The 21,175-nt window shown below is 39.5% G+C and overlaps 1 protein-coding gene across 2 annotated transcripts in view; it reads right to left on the bottom strand.

Annotated features, from left to right (window-relative positions):
* LOC134353642 (transcription factor E2F5-like) overlaps positions 1 to 21,175 on the bottom strand; it is a 61,857-nt gene that overhangs the window by 37,828 nt on the left and 2,854 nt on the right. For both annotated transcript variants that reach the window (XM_063061809.1, XM_063061805.1), the window contains exons 2-8: positions 15,717 to 15,826; positions 7,446 to 7,609; positions 6,621 to 6,662; positions 4,143 to 4,207; positions 1,993 to 2,254; positions 1,598 to 1,798; positions 50 to 94 (exon numbers count right to left, since the gene is read on the bottom strand). In XM_063061809.1, the coding sequence (XP_062917879.1) occupies positions 50 to 94; positions 1,598 to 1,798; positions 1,993 to 2,254; positions 4,143 to 4,207; positions 6,621 to 6,662; positions 7,446 to 7,609; positions 15,717 to 15,826 (889 nt within the window). The remainder of the gene's footprint in view (positions 1 to 49; positions 95 to 1,597; positions 1,799 to 1,992; positions 2,255 to 4,142; positions 4,208 to 6,620; positions 6,663 to 7,445; positions 7,610 to 15,716; positions 15,827 to 21,175) is intronic.

Genomic DNA, 21,175 nt, shown 5'->3' on the forward strand with positions numbered 1-21,175 from the left:
TTAAACATGAAAGCCAATTTCATGGCAGTAATCAATAAAATAATCTTACCATCTGATGATATAAATTCATCCATTATATCTCCATCAAGAGTAGCTAAAATAAAAATATAGCTTTTCAGGTATTGTGTAAAATGAAGTATAACAGCAGAGTAACCAGAAGTTTCCAATGGCAAAGAACTCTCAACACATTGTATTTTTATACCAAAGGATTCTTTCTCTTAACACTTAGCTCTCAGGGTTAGGACAAGTTTTACCAAGACAAGATTAATTCTCTATCACGACAACAGTCAGCTAAAGTTAATGAAGCTAGAAAGATGGGCCAAAGTAATCTCTTACTTTGGCCCATCTAGTACAGAATTCCTACTCTAAATCTCTTAAAAGTAATTTGGCACTTGACAAATTTAAAAACTAAGAGGCAGAAAATAGAATAAAATTGAAAAAAACTTTCACTTGGATGCCATTAGTTGCACACATTTCAATACTTCGATCGACAAAAGCTACCAAGAGTTGTAAAATTAGTCAGTTCCATCCATCATTGGTACAGGCCTCTGTAGTATGCAATACATCTTCAAGGAGTGGTGCCTCAGAAAGGTGGCATCCATCACTAAGGACCTCAACCACCCGTGATATACCTTCTTCTTCTTCTTACCGTCAGGAAGGAGGTACAGAAGCCTGAAGGCACACACTCAGCAAAATCAGGAACAGCTTCTTCCCGTCTGCCATCCAATTTGAAAATGGACGTTGAACCCATAAACACTACCTCACTACTTTCTCATTTCTGTTTTTGCCCTACTTATAACACATATACACATATATACTTACTGTAATTCTTTTTCTCTATATTTATCATGGATTGCATTTTACTGCTGTCGCAAAGTTAACAAATTTCACAACATATGTCCGGGATAGTAAACCTAATCCTGGTTCTGATTGAAAAAAGATATTGTCCTGAATTTAAATGCACTTATCTGCAATATCACAGACATTTACACTTACCTACAGGTAACATACTAGAAAAATGTAGTTTGCACTTTGTACAGCTTGTACTAGGGAAGCTAATGTTAACTTTGACAATAGCATCCAGCTATTGCCATTCAAGCCTGAATGTTGGGAGCAGCACTGTCATAAAAGGCCAATTTAATACTGATAATCAATACAATTTTTTTAGTATATTCACTGAACTATCTTGAGGACTGCAAATCTTACTGGGTATTTCACAGGTGCTGCCTATTTTTTCAATATTTTGCAGTTACTTCGTCAGACCCAGTGAACAACAAAAGATTCTCTGCCAGCCGACACATCCCCAACCAGCAATGTCTTTAAAGACATTAAATAATTCTTTCATTGTGGAGGAAAGTACGTTTGTTCCTATTCTGTTTAGATTAAAACATGAAGTTCTTTTTTTTTTGCAGTCTAAGAACATGAACTGGTTACAATTTTTGCTAAACCTCTGAAGTAGAGCAAAGATGATGTTGAGACATTCCTGACAGTGAAAAATAAAAACAGAAACAATCAAACAGCAGTAAGTTATAGGTACTATTTGTGCTTCACATATCTCATATTGTGAATGCCACAACACCTTAATTGTTTTTCTTACCACTTGACTCTCCTATCTTTATTTGTTCACATGATGTTGTTGGATATTTCAGAACATCTATTGGAAGCAGTGACTGCAACCCATTTTGCTCCCGAATATTCTGTAGTGATTCAGTTGTCATCCCTCTGTAAACCTCTGGTGTATCTGGCAGGTTCAAGTATGGGGCTTCTGGTGCAATAATAGGTAACTGGATGCCACAATCTGATTTTAAAAGTTATAACATTTAAATTAACAAACAAGAAAAATACATCATTTTTTCCTTAACACAAAGAGGCAACTAATTCAATTCTATACCGAAATACACAAGACATATATCCAAATGAAAATTTTTATTTTTGAAGGTTTTTATTTTTGTACATATAACTAAAACATGGCACTAACAATCTACTACTTACCAGAAGAAGGCCGAGATAATGGAACCTGAGCAACGTTTGATTCCTTTAATGAGGCAACTTGGTTTGGAAGTGGAGACAAAGGGAATTTTTGGGAGGTTGAGGACATTCCAGGACCTTCTTGTTGCTGCATTAGATCATCTGGTGGAGGAACTGGAAACACAACAGGCTTCGAGCACTTAGACTCTTTATTAATGAGAACAACATGAATGGGTCCTGATTGACTCTTCAAATTAATCTGGTACTTTTTTTGTCCGTTTGGTCCCTTTTATTAGGAAAAGAACATAAATTTTAAAATTAAATTAAAAAATATACTTCTTTTTCAATTTTATACACCAAGCACAAAAAAGAGGTGCCAGTTACTCTTTCATGCATCTGAAGACACCAAAGAAAGCAAGTTTGATGCTTACATCATCTTTATTTCATCATCTTTGAATAAGCCCATCACTCTAATAATCTTAGATGATATATTTATCACATATCCAGTGAAAATAACCCAATCTACAGAAGCAGAACAATATTAAAAAATATTTGTGCGGCTTTCCTATAAACAGATTGTTGGTTGAAGGACTCAAAGATACCAAAAAGCATTTTTGAAGCAAATGATAAAGGACTCTGTTGTACCTATTAAAAAAATCCAAATCAAACAAATTCTGGAATCATTTCACTTTGATATTGACATTAACTTCTTTTTAAAGTTAGACCTTAAATGATAATGCAATATATAAACACAAAATACTTTCTTCATGCTAATAATTATTCTATCTTTACCAAGTTTCATGCTTCACCGTCTAGAACTCGGCATCCACATCACTGAGGACCTCCCGTCCTGTACACACAAGCTGTGTGGTGAAAAAGGCACAACAGCGCCTCTTTCACCTCAGAGGGTTGAGGAAGTTTGGTATGGGCCCCCATATGCTAAAAACTTCCTACAGGGGCACAAATGAGAGCACCCTGACTGGCTGCATCACTGCCTGGTATGGGAATTGTACCTCCCTTAATTATAGGACATTTACAAGGACAGGTGTGTAAAAGGGGCCCATAGGATCATTGAGGACGCAAGCCATCCCAACCACAATCTATTCCAGTTGCTAACATCTAGGAAGTGGTACCGCAGCAAAAAAGCCAGGACCAACAGCCTCTGGGAAGCTTCTTCCACCAGGCCATCAGACTGATGAACTCATGCTGATTTGAGTGTACTCTATATTACATTAACTGTTCTATTTATTATAAATTATTATAAATTACTATGATTGCACATTGCACATTTAGATGGAGACGTAATGTAAAGATTTTTACTCCTCATGTATGTGAAGGATGTAAGAAATAAAGTCAATTCAATCTAATTTGGAGCACTTTAAGTAAGACACAACGTACATTTAAAAATATATTTATCAGCATCTGACTTCATTTCCAGTGTCTGACTACAACCAATACTGGAGTTGTGCTGATACAATGTCAAAATAAAACTTAAAACCTACTATTCATTTTATTCCTAATATGCTTCTACATACACTTCCTTAATTATTCATAAATTGAGCCAAACTGTGGTTCCCTTTTTTTTATAGCAAACCTGTCCCCACAAACTCATAATGTAGAACTTAGAGCAACATTTATGTCTTAGCATCGAAAAGGACTGGTGTGAAGCCCAGCAAATCATGCAAACAGTAATATGACAAATAGCAAGATAATGAGTTTAATGAGGCTGGACTAAGAAAACTCCTTCAGATAGTCTTGTGGGAACTTAACATTCACTTGATCAGTTACAAAAACAAGAGATCTATAGCCCATTGGAAGAATAGTACATTTAAATTTTGATTTTCTGGCCATAGACAAGCAGGTTATTCAGGTTTATACAAATTAAACCTGTAACAGTATTTCACAAGAAAGCAGATGATGTTATAATTTGAGTTATTTTAAAGAATACATTGTGACTTATTAAAGTAGCCTGGTAATAATGAAGAGACAAATAAATCAGGATTAAACACAAACAGGAAATTTAACTTCACATTGCCTATTTATGAAGTGTGTTCTAAAATACTCATAACATAAAAATGTAAAAACCAGAATGCATATCGTTGCCACTCCACCTTAAAACTTTAATGCAAATGCCTACAATTAAAAGAGGAGCACCTGACTACAATGAAACATACCACTTCAGGAGTTGGAACTTCTAGTTGTGTACCAGAAGGGGCCTGGATGGCAAGTAGTGTATCACCTGTTATGAAACCATGAACGGATTAGTACTTTGTTTGTTATGAATTCAGTGTCTGAATCAAGCTTCTAGTATACCTATATAAATAGATTAAAAAGTTATATTAAACACGGTAATTAGAAACCACTCTACAAAGGTTTGAGAACTTCCACTAGACACCAAAAACTTTGTGAATGTCACAGAAATTTTCAAACATTTAAAGGAATAAAATAAAATTGGAAGGAATACAGACTTCATCTATCAATTCTAAATTAATGAATTCTTAATTTCTCAAAAGCAAAGTCACTCCTGTGAACTACAGGAGAATTCAAGCATTTCTCTGCAATATTCTTTTCTTTTTTTAATTTCAGATTCTTATGTGCCATCCAAAAAAAAACTTCTGGCTGTGTTTCAAGGAAACATAAAAATAATGAATGTTTCTATTCCTCCAACGTAAGCCATTTGACCCAATTACCTCAAACTACTCAAATATGCACAGAAATTTCATTTTAAATGCACCTTTATATCAGACTTTTTAAACTGACGATCTTGAAAATAAAGATCTGAAAGCCATAGAACTTGTTCTATTTGCCAATAAACTTCATTGTTATCAGCGTCATAATTAAATTTTGTGGGATTGAAGACTTTGGAAAAGATCTCTAAGTGCTTCATTATTGCCAAAACCTTAAACTTCAAGTATTGACAAGATTTAGACAAATTACAGAAATAATCTATTTCTTGTTCCCATGGTTAAAACCTTGTTAGCCCACAAAGGTAAAACTTTTGAAGATCACTTACTAATATAGTAAAAAAACTGTAGCTAAAGGGATAAAAGTTACCAATATAGATGGCAAAGTAAGATAGCAATTCATTTTGTTAATATTCACATTGGTTTCATTCCTGTATGGTGCAAAAGCACTGCTCACATGACAATCCAACAGTACAGGGGTGATTCAAGCAACACAAACAAAATGCCGATGGAACGTAGCAGGCCAGGCCGCATCTATAGGAAGAAGTACAGTCGACGTTTCGGGTCGAGACCCTTCATCAGGACTAACGGAAAAAAGACAGAAAGAGATTTAAAAGTGGGAGGGGGAGACCCAAAATGATAGGAGAAGACAGGAGAGGGAGGGATGGAGCTAAGAGCTGGGAAGTTGATTGGCAAAAGGGATACAAGGCTAGAGAAGGGGGAGTATCATTAGGATGGAAGGCCTTGGAAGAAAGAGAGGGGGAGGGGAGCACCAGGGGGAGAAGGAGAACAGGCAAGGAGTTATTGTGAGAGGGAAAGAGAGAGAGAAAAAGATAATTAGAGATGGGGTAAGAAGAGGAGGAGGGGCATTAGAGAAGTTAGAGAAATCAATGTTCATGCCATCAGGTTGGAGGCAACCACAGGGAATATAAGGTGTTGTTCCTCCAACCTGAGTGTGGCTTCATCTCAACAGTAGAGGAGGCCATGGATTGACATACTGGAACGGGAATAGGACGCGGAATTAAAATGGTGGCCACTGGGAGATCCTGCTTCCTCTGGTGGAAGCAGGTTCAGCGAAGCGGTCTCCCAATCTGCTTCAGGTCTCACCAATGTATAGAAGGCCACATCGGGAGCACCGGACGCAGTATATCACCCCAGCCGACTCACAGGTGAAGTGTCGCCTCACCTGGAAGGACTGTTTGGGGCCCTGAATGGTGGTAAGGGAGGAAGTGTAAGGGCAGGTGTAGCACTTGTTCCGCTTACAAAGGTAAGTGCCAGGAGGAAGATCAGTGGGGAGGGATGGGGGGGACGAATGGACAAGGGAGTTGCATAGGGAGCGATCCCTGCGGAAAGCAGAAAGTGGGGGGGGGGGATGGAGGGAAAGATGTGCTTGGTGGTGGGATCCCATTGGGAGAAGGCTGAAGTTACGGAGAATTATATGTTGGACACAGAGGCTGGTGGGGTGGTAGGTGAGGACAAGAGGAACCCTATCCCTAGTGGAGTGGCGGGAGGATGGAGTGAGAGCAGATGTGCGTGAAATGGGAGAGATGCATTTGAGGGCAGAGTTGATAGTGGAGGAAGGGAAGCCTTTTTCTTTAAAAAAGGAAGACATCTCCTTTGTCCTGGAATGAAAAGCCTCATTCTGAGAGCAGATGCAGTGGAGACGGAGGAATTGAGAGAAGGGGATGACATTTTTACAAGTAACAGGGTGGGAAGAGGAATAGTCCAGGTAGCTGTGAGAGTCCGTGGGCTTATAGTAGGCATCAGTACATAAGCTGTCTCCAAAGAGTACAGGGGTGATGTTCTCCTAAAAAGGCATGGAGGAAATGGGGAGCGGTCGCTGGATCATTACCACCACAGCACTGCTTGGGAAGATGCTGAACAAATGCAAGTAATGCTCGGCGGGAAATGGAACAGGTGGAAGGGGAAAGAGATTGGGATTCTCATGATAGCAGAAAATTAACGAACCTTGAAAGCAATTGCAGACATCTTCGTGAGTAGTATATGCCAATGTAAAACAGATAAGGAAAAAGATAAATGATAATCACAGTCATAGAGCATGGAAATAGTCCTTATGGCCTACCAAATCTGTTCCATCCAGTTATACTAATCCTACTTTATTATTTTATTTTACTTATTTAGAGATACAGCGCAGAATAGGCCCTTCTGGTCTTTTGAGTCATGCCATCCACCAACACCTGACAACCCCGGTTTAACCCTTACCTAATCATGGGACAATTTAAAATGACCAATTAACCTATCTGATATGTCTTTGGACTGTGGGAAGAAACCAGAGCACCCGGAGAAAACCCAGCACTCCACAGGGAAAGTGTACAGACACTCCTGGGATTGAACTCCGACAACCTAAGCTGTAATAGTATTGTACTAACCACTATGCCACTGTGGTGCTCATAGTATTCTCCCTACGTTAACATCAACTGTCCCCAGATTCTACCACCAATCTACATTAGGGCAATTTACAGTGACTAAATAACCAGTTTGATTTTGATGGGATGAAACTGAAGCACCGGGGGGTTTCTATGGGATTACAGGAAGAACATGCAAACTCCACACAGGCAGCACTGGAGGTCAGGAATAACCCTGGATTGTGTCACTGAGATAGCAGCTTTACCATCCTATCTTTAAGTAAGATACAGGTAGAAGCATCTTCCTGCTATTCTACTTGTTTCCTAATCTGTTTCAGATCTCATATGGTCTGTATAATTCATAATTTAAGATCTAATATTAGTTTCTATCATTACTAATTTAGAACATATCTCAGTAAGAAAGGATATCTATTATTATGTGAACTGTCAGTTATGTTCTCAATACTCTGCTGTAGCCACATTTTCTGTTGATCTAGTTCTTTTTCCTTTGATTCCAGTTCTTCAATTTCTGCCTTTAGGTATCTCAATCGATCAATGACTTCCTTAGTATTGCAACCCGGACCAACACCCCTATTAAAAGAGAAAAAAATATTTACCTGGACTGCAGCTGATCATTGATTTTACCACATCTGCGAAAGGCATGCTTTCATTCAACACATAAATTTACGCATAACACACAAACACATAAATCCACGTAAACACATATACATGGAGAGGTAGTGGAAAGTGTGGAAAACCTAAAGTTCCTTGGAGTTATGTTGTCAAAACAGCTGACATGGACCACCAACACCTCGCTGCTTGTAAAAAAAGGCACAGCAAAGACTCCTGTTCCTCAGAAAGCTGAAACAGGCCAAACTCCCACAAAAGCTGCTGCTTAACTTCTACAGAAGCACAACTGAAACCATCCTGACCAGCAGCGCCACAGTGTGGTATGCCAGCTGCACAGCCGCTGAGCGACAAGACCTGCATCGCGTGGTGAAGGCGGCCCAGCGAATTGTCAGGATGGAGCTCCCAGGACTGGACACCATCTATCCCAGCAGAGTCAGGAGGAAAGCAATCAGCATAACCAGAGACACCACACACCCCAGCCACTCCCTGTTTGACCCGCTGCCGTCCTGCAAAAGGTTCAGGACACTAAAAGCCAGAACAAATAGACTGAGGAACAGCTCCTATCCCAGAGCTGTGGCCTCCATCACACCACTTCCACAGAGCAATAACTGAAACTGTGAGCACACACATGCAGACACAAGGACTCAAATACTTGCACTAAGGACACTTTGTGCATCACTGTGATATTCTGGTGCTGCTGCAACTTATTTTCTGCTATTTATCTATTTAATACTGTTTTGCTATTACTGTCTTGTTTTTATCTACCGCTTTATTTAATTGCCTGAGAGGAAGCCAAACAGAGTTTCATTGTACCTATGTATAATGACAATAAAGATCATTCAATTCAATATATAATTACACTGTTCTTGTATTAGAAAATGAACTTTTCAAATTAATGTCATCATTGACAATCTAAAAGACAAACAAATGTTAATTACACATACTTGTGTATTGAATCCTGCAACACATAATGGAGGAAAATTTATCACAATTGTGCTCACTTATAAATATTGTTTAATAAACCAAATAAAAGAGGAATCACCCATTAATCTGAATAAATAAGCAGTATACACGTTTCCAAAGTTACCAATTATACATGTTTTTAAACCAGTTTGCACTGCCAAGCTGGAGGAAATGGAGAAAATATATATTTGTTACATCCTAGGATTTTCTGATACAATGATACTTCTGAGTTACATTTCACAATAACAGATTAAATTCACAGAACAGTATGGTTGATGTTTATATGCTCAGGTGGAACATGTTAATGTCTGAATCAACATCCTAGATTGGTAGATTCTACTCCAAGGGACAGTCAGATGTGACTAAAAGTTAACACCTTAATCAGGTTTTTAATAATAAAAGAATAGCTAAAGGTGATGGCAGCCAGTCAGCAAATGCCACAAGGATTAAAGGCAGAATTACTAGGTGAGATGTTCTGTCTCAAGTGGCAGATTGAGTTCAACCCAAATAAGCGTGAAGTGGTTCATTTTGGTAGGTCAAATTGGAAGACAGAATATAATATTAATGGTAAGTCTCTTGGCAGAGTGGAGGATCAGAGAGATCTTGGGATCCATGTCCATATGACACTCAAACCTGCTGCACAGGTTGACAGTGCTGTTAAGAAGGTGTATGGTATATTGGCCTTCATCAACCATGGGGTTGAGTTCAAGAGCCATGAGGTAATGTTACAGCTATACAAGACCTTACTTAGATCCCACTTGGGAGTACTGTATTCAGTTCTGGTCACCTCACTACAGGAAGGGTGTGAATACTACACAAAAATTGCAGAGGGGGATTTACAAGGATGCTGCCTAGATTGGAGAGTGTGCCTTATAAGAACAGGTTGAGTGAACTTGGCCTTTTCTCTTTGGAGCAATGGAGGATGAGAAGTGACCTGATAGAGGTGTGTAAGATGATGAGAGGCATTGATCATGTGGGTAGTTAGAGCCTTTTCCCCACGGCAGAAATGCTAACACGAGGGGGGCATAGTTTTAAGGTGCTTGGAAGTAGGTACAAGGGGCCTGTCAGGGGTAAGTTTTTCACCAGAGTGGTGGGTGCATGGAACGCACCAGCAGCGACGGTGGTGTAGGCGGATAAAATAGGGTCTTTTAAGAGATTCTTAGATAGGTACATGGAGCTTAGAAAAAAATAGAGGGCTATGCGGTAGGGTAATTCTAGGTAGGTTATATGGTCGGCACAACATTGTAAGCTGAAGTGCCTGTAATGTGCTGTAGATTTCTATGTTCTATTACTGTTGAAAATAATGCACACGTTACTCTGTTTAAGAAAGATAATCCACTGAAGTACTCAATCTAAATCAAGTGATTTATGTTGAGATAAAAAAAAGCATCCTTCCATTTAAGCAAGAGCGCCCTCCCAGCTATAAGAGAGATAAAAGCCAAAATATGCAAATCAGGTGTCTCCAAAATAAAGTCTTTTCCTCCAGCAATACCAAATAATGCGGTCAAAGGGTCAGGCTTAAAATTTACCTTGAAAAGTACCGAGAAAGTTTGGAATACTTCCTTCCAATATCTTTCAAGGCTCGGACATGTCAAAAACATGTGAATTAATGAAGCTTCTCCATTATTACATCTATCACAGAAAGGAGATAGCTTATCTTTAGACATGTGAGCCCTATGAACCACTGTAAACTGTTAGAGGGACGATGCTGTTCCACCTACTCACGCTCAATGGTTACGTGATGTTATGTCATGCTTAAATTTACAGAAGATCCATTGTTCAGTTTTTGAATCAAGCCAAGACTTTTATACATTGTGGGGACCATTTTTGAGTTATTTTCAAAATCTTTGATTTGTTGTAAAAGTACAGATGGTGGCTAATAATATATTTTATTATATGATAAGGGTTTTTTTTCCTTTTTTCTTGCTTATCCTAACAGCTCTGACTTTCGTAGTGGGTTTAGATTTTTTTTGGTATAACAAAATTATTATATTTCAATATTACAATTTAGTTTAATTTTTATGAATACAGGGTTTTGTGTTTGTAATTGTATTTTTAATACAATGTATTTGGTACTATTTTATTTTTTCTTTTGACTTATATAATATATATCTTCTTGTACTCTGTATTCTTCTATGCAGAAACTAATAGAAATATTGAAAGAGATAAAAAAAAAAATCCTTTTCTAGTTGGCTGCCAGTGACTGATGTTCTGCAGGGGTTGGTGTTGGGACCGCTTCTTTTTATGCTGTGCATCAATAACTTAGATGATAGAATAGATGACTTTGTTGTCAAATTCACAGATGATGTGAAGATTGGTGGAGGGGCAGGTAATGTTGAGGAAACAGGAAGGCTGTGGAAGGATTTAGACAGATTAGGAGAATGGCAAGAAAATGGCAAATGAAATACAATGTTGGAAAATGTATGGCCATGCACCTTGGTAGAAGAAATAAATGTGCAGGCTATTTTCTAAAAGAGGAGAAAATCCAAACATCTGAGACGCAAAGGGACTTGAGAGTCCTTGTGCAGAACACCCTAAAGATTAACTTGCAGGTTGAGTCGGCGGTGAGGAAGGCAACTGCAATGTTAACATTCATTTCAAGAAGGTCTAGAATATAAAAGCAGGGATGTGATGCTGAGGCTTTATAAGGCACTGGTGAGTCCTTACCTCGAGTATTGTGCACAGTTTTGAGCTCCTTATCCAAGAAAAGATGTGCTGGCATTGGAAAGGGTTCAGAGGAGATTCACAAGGTTGATTTCGGGAATGAAGGGATTATCATATGAGGAATGTTTGATGGCTCTGGGTCTGTGCTTATTGTAACTTAGAAGGATGATGGGGGATCTCACTGAAACCTTTCAAATGTTAAAGCACTAGACAGAATAGATGTGGAAAGGATGTTTCCCATGGTGAAGGAGTCTAGAATAGGGGGGCATCCATTTGAAACAGAGATGTGGAGGAATTTTTTGTCAGAGGGTGGTGAATTTGTGGAATTTGCCACCACAGGCAGCTGTGGAGGCCGGGTTGTCAGGGGTATTTAAGGTGGAGATTGATAAGTTCTTGACTGGCCACTGCATCAAAGGTTATCGGGAGAAGGCTCGGTAGCGAGGCTGAGGAGGGGGGGATAAAAAGTATCAGCCATGATTGAATGGTGGAGCAGACTTGATGGGCCAAATAGCCTAACTTCTTCCCCAGGTCTTTCAGTCTTAAAATATATCACTTGAATCAAAAGCACTTAATTATGGCCTGTACTCAAAGCAAACACCTCGTTCTGAAATAAATAAACTAACTGAAGTGTATCAATTCTTATTTCATCTAGTTTTAACATGTCATTGTTATTCCATCCACAGGGACTGAAGAAGCACATCTCCGAAAGACAATACAAATTCAGGTTATCAAAATACACAAAAGAGGAGCCTTTTGACCTTTTGAGTCTGCTGTGCCATTCAACATACTGACAGCTGATCACTAAAATTCAATACCCTGTCCCATATTACACCAGATATTTCATTAATCTTGGCTAGGTCATTGAAATATATCGGACTCCTTCATGATTTCATTTAATGATTTGGTTTTAATTGCTTTCTATGGTAGAGAATTCCATAGGTTCATCACTTCTAATCTTTTCCTTCGTGTGGACTCCCTGACTATTAGAAACCTTTCTGTATCTAAATTGCTCTGTCTTGTAAGACTTCTGCACTTTTTTTAATGAGATTCCCTCTTAATCTGCCAAACTTGAATGAATACAAGCCTAACTGACCCGAACATTTTTCATACACTGGTCCTGGCATCTCAATAATCACTTTGATGAACCTTTGTTTAACTCCCTCCATCATTTCAGCATCTCTCCTCTGATAGGGAAACCAAAACTGCACACCGTACTCAAGACATCAGCAATGGCAATATGACTTTTCTTCTCCTATATGTGAATCTGCTCCTTAAGATGACCTGCATATTAACTTTCTTCTTATCCCACTGGTGCATCTGCATGCTTACCTTAGGTGACTGGTACACAGAACACGCAAGTCCTACTGCAACTCAACTTTCACTATCCATCACCATTCAGATAACAAGCTCCTTCCCTATTATAAATCCCCCCAGTGGATAAGGTGTTGATACGGATAGAGAACTGTCTGAGTGACAAGAAACAAAGAGCATGAATTTATTTCTACTCTTTGTTTCTTGTCAGTCAGCCAGTTCTCTATCCATATCAACATCTTACCCAAATCCCACAAGCTTGAGTTTTGCATGTGAATACTGTATCTTATGTGGGACCTTTATCGCAGACTTTCATAAAATCCAAATACATTATTTCCATTGGTTGTTTATCCTGCTAGCTGCATCAAAATATCTAGTAGGTTTGGCAAGCCTGATTTCCTTTTGTCTGAGCCTGTCACTCTTATCCAAACACACTACTATTACATTTTTTTATAATGCACTCTGGCATACTCTCCACTATTGATGTGAGGCGAACCAGTCTATAATTTCTCTCGTTTCTGTGGTTACATTCGCTATCCCCAACCAGATGGAATTGTGCTAGAATCTAAAGAATGTCAGAAACTGACCCATCATCACATCCTCTTTTTCTGCAGCTCATTCTTAAGTACTCTGGAACGCAGGCTCCGAGGATTAATCAGTTATTAATTTATGCAGTTACCTGCATGCTATTTCCTCACTAATACTGATTTCATTAAGTTTCTCCCCCTCACTACATACTGTGTTCTACTATATTTCTGGGATGTTATCTGCAGTATACCCTGTGAAATCAGAACCAAAATATGGATTTGATTCTTCTTTATTCCCCTCTATAAATTCCCATTTCTGACTGCAAGGTACTTATATATCTTTATTCATTTTATTTCTCTTCACATATCTTTTGAAGATTTTACAGTTATGTTCTCTGCAAGATTTTGTTTTCTCCTTTCTAATTAATTCCTCCTTCGTTGATTTCTAATATGATCCCAACCTTCAGGTTTTGCTACTCTTCTCATCTCTTCATATTTGTTCTCCTTTGATTTAATATTTTCCCTAATATCATTTGAAATCCACCTTTCTTCGTTTATTTTTACACCAAACAGGGAACAGTGATTATTGTAATTCATTCATGCACTCTTCAAATGTTGCCACTGGCTATCCACTGTATAAGCTGTAACATTGCCCAATCTATCACAGCCAACTAGTAATCAAAAACAAAATACTACAAATGCTGGAAATCCAAAATGAAAAGAAAATAGTGGCAAACCTCAGTAATCCTAGCAGCATCATTTCCAGTGTTTACTATTTGTCCAAGTCCTTGAAATCCTTGCTAAAGCTGATAAACCACCTAATGTCCTTGCTTTGTCACTTCATCACTAAATATAAAGCCCCATATTCCTTTTCCTTTTAAAGCCTTAACTTGTCTTATTATTCATGTATTGGTTTAATTTTATCAGTTTACATTTTCAAAACCTGCACAAACTACAAACGATGCCCTCTGAATCCAAATCTAAACTATAGGGGTAACTCAATGGCATAATTAGTAAAGCTACTTACTCACTGGCTCAGAGATCCAGGTTCAACCTTAGTTTTGGGCATTGATCGTGTGGAGATTAAATGCTTCTCCTGTGTCCATGGAGAGCTTCTGTTTCCTCCTATAGTCGTGCAAGCTAATAGGTTTAGAAAATAAGTCTATGCATTTATTCCTTCCATTGGAAGTGCACGCCATACATTTCCCTGCACTATGTTCCATGTGCCACTTCGTTGCCCATTCTCCTAATCTGTCCAAGTGCTTCTGTGGACTTCCTGATCCCTCAGCACTACCTGCCCCTCTACCTACCTTTGTATCATCTACAAACTTGACCACAAAGCTATCCATTCCAATGTACATATAACATGAAAAACCGCAGCCCCAATACTGACCCCTGCTAAACACTACTAGTCACTGGCTGTTTTATCATATGCCTCCAAATACCCTGAAACCTCAATCTTAATAATGGACTCCCAACATATTCCTGACCACTGAAGTCAGTCTAACTGGCCGATAATTTCCTGTTTTTTTTTTGCCTCCCTCACTTCTTAAAGAGTGACATGATATTTGCAATTTTCCCCAGAATTATTCCAGAATCTTGTGATTCTTGAAAGACCATTACTAATGCATCCACAATTTCTTTAAATACCCTCATTCAAAACTTAGGGGTGTAGTATATCTGATCCAGGAGACTTATCCACTTTCAGCTTCCCAAGGACCTTCTCCTTAGTATCCTGATCCTGATACTCAAATTTTTGGCATGCTGTTGCTGTCTTCCACAGTGAAGACTGATGCAAAATACTTATTGAGTGATCCGCCATTCTTCTGTTCCCCAGCACTACTTCCCCAGCATAATTTTCCAGTGGTCTGTAGTTCACTTTTACCTCTCAACTCCCTATTTATCTGAAGAAAAAAAAACTTTTGATATCCTCTTTTACATTATTGGTTAGCTTACCTTCATATTTCATCTTTTTTCTCCTTATTGCCTTTTAGGTTGCCTTGTTGGTTTTTAAGTGTCCTAATCCCCTAGTTTCCCACTAATTATTGCTATAATGTATGTCCTCTCTTTTGCCTTTATGCTGTCTTTGACTTCCCTCCTCAGTCACAGTCGCCTTATTCTTTGGGTAAATCAATCCTGCATCTTCTGAATTATTCCCAGAAACTTAAGCCATTGCTGCTGGATCATCATCCTTGTTAGTGTTGCCTTCTAACCAAATTTGGCCACCTCTTCTCTCATGCCTCAGTAGTTACCTTTACTCAACGGTAATATGAATACATCCAATTTTAGCTCCTCTCCCTCAAGTTACAGCGTGAATTCTATCATATTATGATCACTGTCTCCTAAGGGTTCCTTTACCTTAAGCTTATTAACTACACTCCACTCAATCCAGAACTGCCTGTTCCTTAGTGTGCTTGATCACAAGCTGCTCTAAAAAAGCCAGTTGAAGGGAACATGGGGATAATTTTAAAAATGGGTGTAATGTAGGATTAGTGCAGGTGTGTGGTTGATGATTGGAGTGTACTTGGTGGAGTCTGCTTCCATGCAATGTCTCTCTATGACATTATTTAAAATATAGAATATATTTTGTTACTTTAACCCACTTCCACTGGATGCTGTTTTTTGACTTCTTCTCAATTAAGCCAATTCCTTCTAATACATTGGTGATGTCATAGATTCTTCTCTTCTGCCTTACTGCAAGTACATCAGCAGCCTGAAAATAAATATTAAAAACATAGTTATCAGAAATACTTGATGGCTTACTTTGCATCAAAATAATTTCAACAGGGAAATAATTATCAGAAAACAACATAATACACACTGAAACTTTAGAAACCCAAATATAAATCAAAGTGGAAAATAAGCACATCAAAGATACGCAAAAGGTAAGCACTGGGCTTATTATGAACTGGACTTTACTGGACTTAAAATTAAGATCCATACACACCCAAATTCCAACATGAATTGCGAAATGACTTGGTACGAATTGTAGATTAATCAAATAATAAAAAATATTAATAAAAAATCTGGAAATAGCTAGATTAGGCAGCATCTGTAAAGTATGTATATTATTTTCAAATCAGTAACAGTAAACTGTGCAAACTATATCAAAACATCCTTCATGCTATGAGTTAATGCTTCAAGTTGTTAATACATCACCCGTGGCAAAGATTAGTGATGCTAAAGTCTTTATGCAAGTACAGAAGCATGGAAGTGGAGTGGATGGATGAAGAAGGGGGAACAAAATGCAAGATCTGTGATCACGTAGAAAGCCGGAGTTGTATCTCAGAACTGTCCAGAGTAAGAGAATATATTTATTAGCAACAACTATCTGGAAAAAAATGCAAACAATGGTTGTGATCTGCAAAAATGAGTGGGTGGAGTTGTGCTTAACCCAGTCCATGTCTTGTGTTCGCCTCCTACAGGATTCCATAGCACCTAATGTCCTGGAGGCGTTGCTGCTGCAGCCATTCTGCAGAACGTTTGTGAATGGCACATAGGCTTCAGGCAGGCAAACAAAAATATATCCTAGGACTGCACTGATGACCTTCTGGCAACTGATGCTAGTGAAAGACCTTTTTCATCAAATAACTCCCAGTCACAGAATCTCAAGTGTCATGCTACACCATGTTCCTGCTGGCCATGAACTAACCCTCTTGAATAATCCCTTTTTACCAGTACTTGGTCAGCTGCCTTCTATATTTTGGCATTTCAAATAATCTTCAATATACTTAAAGGTTTTGAGAGTCTCTTCCTCCACCTGCCCCTCAGGCAATGTGATCTAGATTCCTATCATCTTCTGGGTGAAAAAGTTCCTCCTCAGTATTTCTACTAAAACTCCTAATCCTTATCCTATGCCCTGTAGATGAAAAAAAAATCTGAGATTGATTCAAGAACTTGATTGGCAGTGGGGAAGCAGCTACAGTTGAACCTTTGAGTATGGATCTTCAGGTCCCTGTGCCTTCTGCCTTGATGGTAGTATTGAAAGGAAGGCATGGCCTGAATGGTGTGTGTGTTTGATGATGGATTCACCTCCCTGAGACTTTGCCTCTTGTTAGTGTGTCCGTGATAGAAACCAGCGGATTCCTGAATTATGAGTGAATGCTCTAAAGAACCATAACACATAGGAGCATAATTAGGCCATTTGGTCCATCAAATCTCCTCTGCCATTCCATAATGGATGATTTATTATTCCTCTCAACCCCATTCTCCTACCTTCTCCCCATAACCTTTTTATAGGCATCCATTAGTCTCGTGAGACGACTGATTTGCACCTGGGAAGGTTTCCAGGGCGCAGGCCTGGGCAAGGTTGTATGGAAGACCAGCAGTTGCCCATGCTGCAAGTCTCTCCTCTCCACACCACCGATGTTGTCCAAAGGAAGGGCACTAGGGCCGATACAGCTTGTACGTATATACAGCTGGGCACCGGTGTTGTCGCAGAGCAATGTGTGGTTAAGCGCCTTGCTCAAGGACACAACATGCTGCCTCATCTGAGGCTCAAACTAGCGACCTTCAGATCACTAGATTGACGCCTTAACCATCTGGCCACGCGCCAACACAACCTTTGATGCCCTGATTAATTAAGAACCTATTAACACCTGCCTTAAATACACCCAATGACATGGCCTGCACAGTCGTCTGTGGCAATGAATTCTACAGATTCACACCCTCTGGCTAAGGAAATTCTTCTTCATCTCCGTTCAAAATCCATGTCCCTATATTCTGAGGCTGTGCCCTTTGGACTCCGCCACTATAGGAAACATCCACATCCACTTCCACTCTATCTAAGCCTTTCAATAGTAGAGTTTTATTAGCGTAGAATATACCAAGTCTTGCCAACCAGATGCCCAGAAGATTTGCAGCATGCTGAGGGCCAGAATGTGGCATAGAGACTGGTGATCCAGAATCCTACAAGAAGTCTAGGTATGGCCTATGGGAGGCCATCGTGAAAGTGAAAAAGGAACTTAGAAGCTAGAGACACAATCAAATGTACAGCAGGGTCTACATGCTATCATTTTCGAGAAGGCAAAATCTAATTGTATACCTCTTCGTGATGCTTCAGTCCTTGACGAGCTCAATGTATTTTATGCATGCTTTGAAAGAGAGAACAATATTGCAAATCTGCACAACACCCGGTGACCCTGTGATCTGTTTCAGAGACCAGCGTCACAACATCCTTGAAAAAGATCAACCTTCGCAAAGCATTGGACCTTGTTGGAGTACCTGGTCAAGTACTGAGCCGTCACAAAGGCGGCACACCAGCGGCTCTACTTCACTAGGAGTTTGAGGAGATTTGGTAGGTCACCAGAGAGTAAAGAAGGGGTTCTAGCATGCAGCCCTGAGTTGCAGCTGTGTTGAAGGTCAGAGAAGAGAAGATGAGGTCTCTGATCTGCTCTCATGGTGGTTTCCGAATAAGGAAGTCAAATATCCAATTGCAGAGGACCGTACAGATAATAGGTTCTGGATCTTGATCCCCAAGATCAGGATGATCTGAAAACACTGTTGAATTTGGAGTGGTTCAGCAATGCAGTACAAATCCAGGTAAGTCAACACCAAATACCATAGAACCATAGAACACTACAGCACAGAAAACAGGCCATTCTGCCCTTCTCGTCTGTGCCAAAACATTATTTCGCCAGTCTCACTGACCTGCATCCAGTCCATAACCCTCCAGACCTTTCCTATCCATGTACCTATCCAATTTATTCTTAAAACATAAGAGTCAGCCTACATTTACGTCAGATGGTAGCTCGTTCCACGCTCCCACCACTCTCTGAGTGAAGTTCCCCCTAAACCTTTCCCCTTTCCCCCTAAAGCCATGTCCTCTCATATTTATCTCTCCTAATCTAAGTGGAAAGAACCTATTCACACTTAATCTGTCTATACCCCTCAAAATCTTGTAAACCTCTATCAAATCTCCCCTCATTCTTCTACGCTCCAAGGAATAAAGTCCTAATCTGTTCAATCTTTCCCTGTAACTCAACTCCTGAAGACACAGCAACATCCTAGTATATCTTCTCTGCACTCTTCCAATCTCACTGATATCCTTCCTATAGTTAGGTGATCAGAACTGTACACAATACTCCAAATTTGGCCTCATCAATGTCTTATACAACCTCCCCATAACATCCCAACTCCTATACTCAATACATTGATTTATGAATGCCAGGATGCCAAAAGCCTTCTTTACAACCCTGTCTACCTGTGACGCCACTTTCAGGGAATTATGTATCTGAACTCCCAGATCTCTTTGTTCCTCCACACTCAGTACCCTACCATTTACTGTGTATGTCCTACCTTGATTTGTCCTTCCAAAATGCAACACCTCACACTTGTCTGCATTAATTTCCATCTGCCACTTTCTGGCCCACCCCTCCAGTTGGTCCAGATCACTCTGCAAGCTTTGAAAGCCTTCCTCGCTGTCCACAACGCCTCCAATCTTAGTGTCATCAGCAAACTTGCTGATCCAATTTACCACATTATTATCTAGATCACTGATATAGACAACAAACAACAATGGTTCCAGCACAGATCCTCGAGGCACACCACTAGTCACAGGCCTCCAGTCTGATAAGCAATCATCCACTACCACTCTCTATCTTCTCCCACACAGCCAATTTCGAATCCAATTTACAACCTCTCCATGGATACCTAGTGTCTGAACCTTCTGAACTAACCTCCCATGTGGGACCTTGTCAAAGGCCTTACTAAAGTCCATGTAGACAACATCCACAGCCTTTCCTTCATCTACTTTCTTGGTAACCTCCTCAAAAAACTCTACAAGATTCATTAAACACGATCTACCACGCACAAAGCCATGCTGACTATCCTTAATCAGCTGTCCAAATATTTGTGTATCTGATCTCTCAGAACTCCTTCCAATAAGTTACCTACTACTGATGTCAGGCTCACCGGCCTGTAATTACCTGGTTTACTTTTGGAGCCTTTTTTAAACAACGGAACATCATGAGCTACCCTCCGATCATCAAGCACCATACCCGTGGCTAAGGACATTTTAAATATTTCTGCCAGGGTCCCTGCAATTTCTACACTAGTCTCTCTCAAGGTCCAAGGAAATATCATGTCAGGCCTGGGGGATTTATCTACCTTTATTCGCTGTAAGGCAGCAAGCACCTCCTCCTCTTTAATCTCTATATGTTCCATGACACTACTGCTTGTTTCCCTTCCTTCCATATACGCTATGCCAGTTTCCTGAGTAAATACTCACACAAAAATATTGTTTAAGATCTCCCCCATCTCGTGAGGCTCCACACATAGACGATCACTTTGATCTAGGGACCAATTTTGTCCCTTATAATCCTTTTACTCTTAATATACTTGTAGAACCCCTTCGGATTTACCTTCACCTATCTGCCAAAGCAACCTTGTGTCTTCTTTTTGCCTTCCTGATTTCCTTCTTTAGTATTTTCTTACATTTTCTATACTCTCCAAGTATCTCATTTGTTCCTGTTGCCTATACCTGCTATACACCTCTCTCTTTTTCTTAACCAGACCGCCAATATCCCTTGAAAACCAAGGTTCCCTATGTCTGTTAACTTTGCATTTAATCCTGGCAGGAACATGCAAACTCTGCACTCTCAAAATTTTGCCTTTGAATGCCTTCCACATACTGAACACATCTTTGCCAGAAAACAACTTATCCCAATCCACTCTTCCTAGATCCTTTCTCATTTCCTCAAAATTGGCCCTTCTCCAATTTAGAACCTTAACTCAAGGACCAGACCTTGATTACCTTGAAACTAATGACATTATGGTCACTAGACCCAAAATGTTCGCCTACACACTTCTGTCACCTGGCCTGTCTGGTTCCCTAATAGATCAAGTACATTCAAATACATTCTATGCTTCTGCCACTGCAGTGCATCAATGGAGATGTGAAGAATGTGAGGTTTTGGTATTGCAACCAGCTGGCAGTTCTGCTAAAAATCAGAATGCTATATCCAGAGTGTTGTAAACACCCACATAAAAGGGGCAGCTTTATTTGAACAGAATAAAGAAATGGAAGAAGAATTGAAATTTCAGGTGACAGAACCTGTGTTTA

This window comes from Mobula hypostoma, chromosome 1 (assembly GCF_963921235.1).
Source record: "Mobula hypostoma chromosome 1, sMobHyp1.1, whole genome shotgun sequence".
In the NCBI taxonomy this organism is placed as follows: Eukaryota; Metazoa; Chordata; class Chondrichthyes; order Myliobatiformes; family Myliobatidae; genus Mobula; species Mobula hypostoma.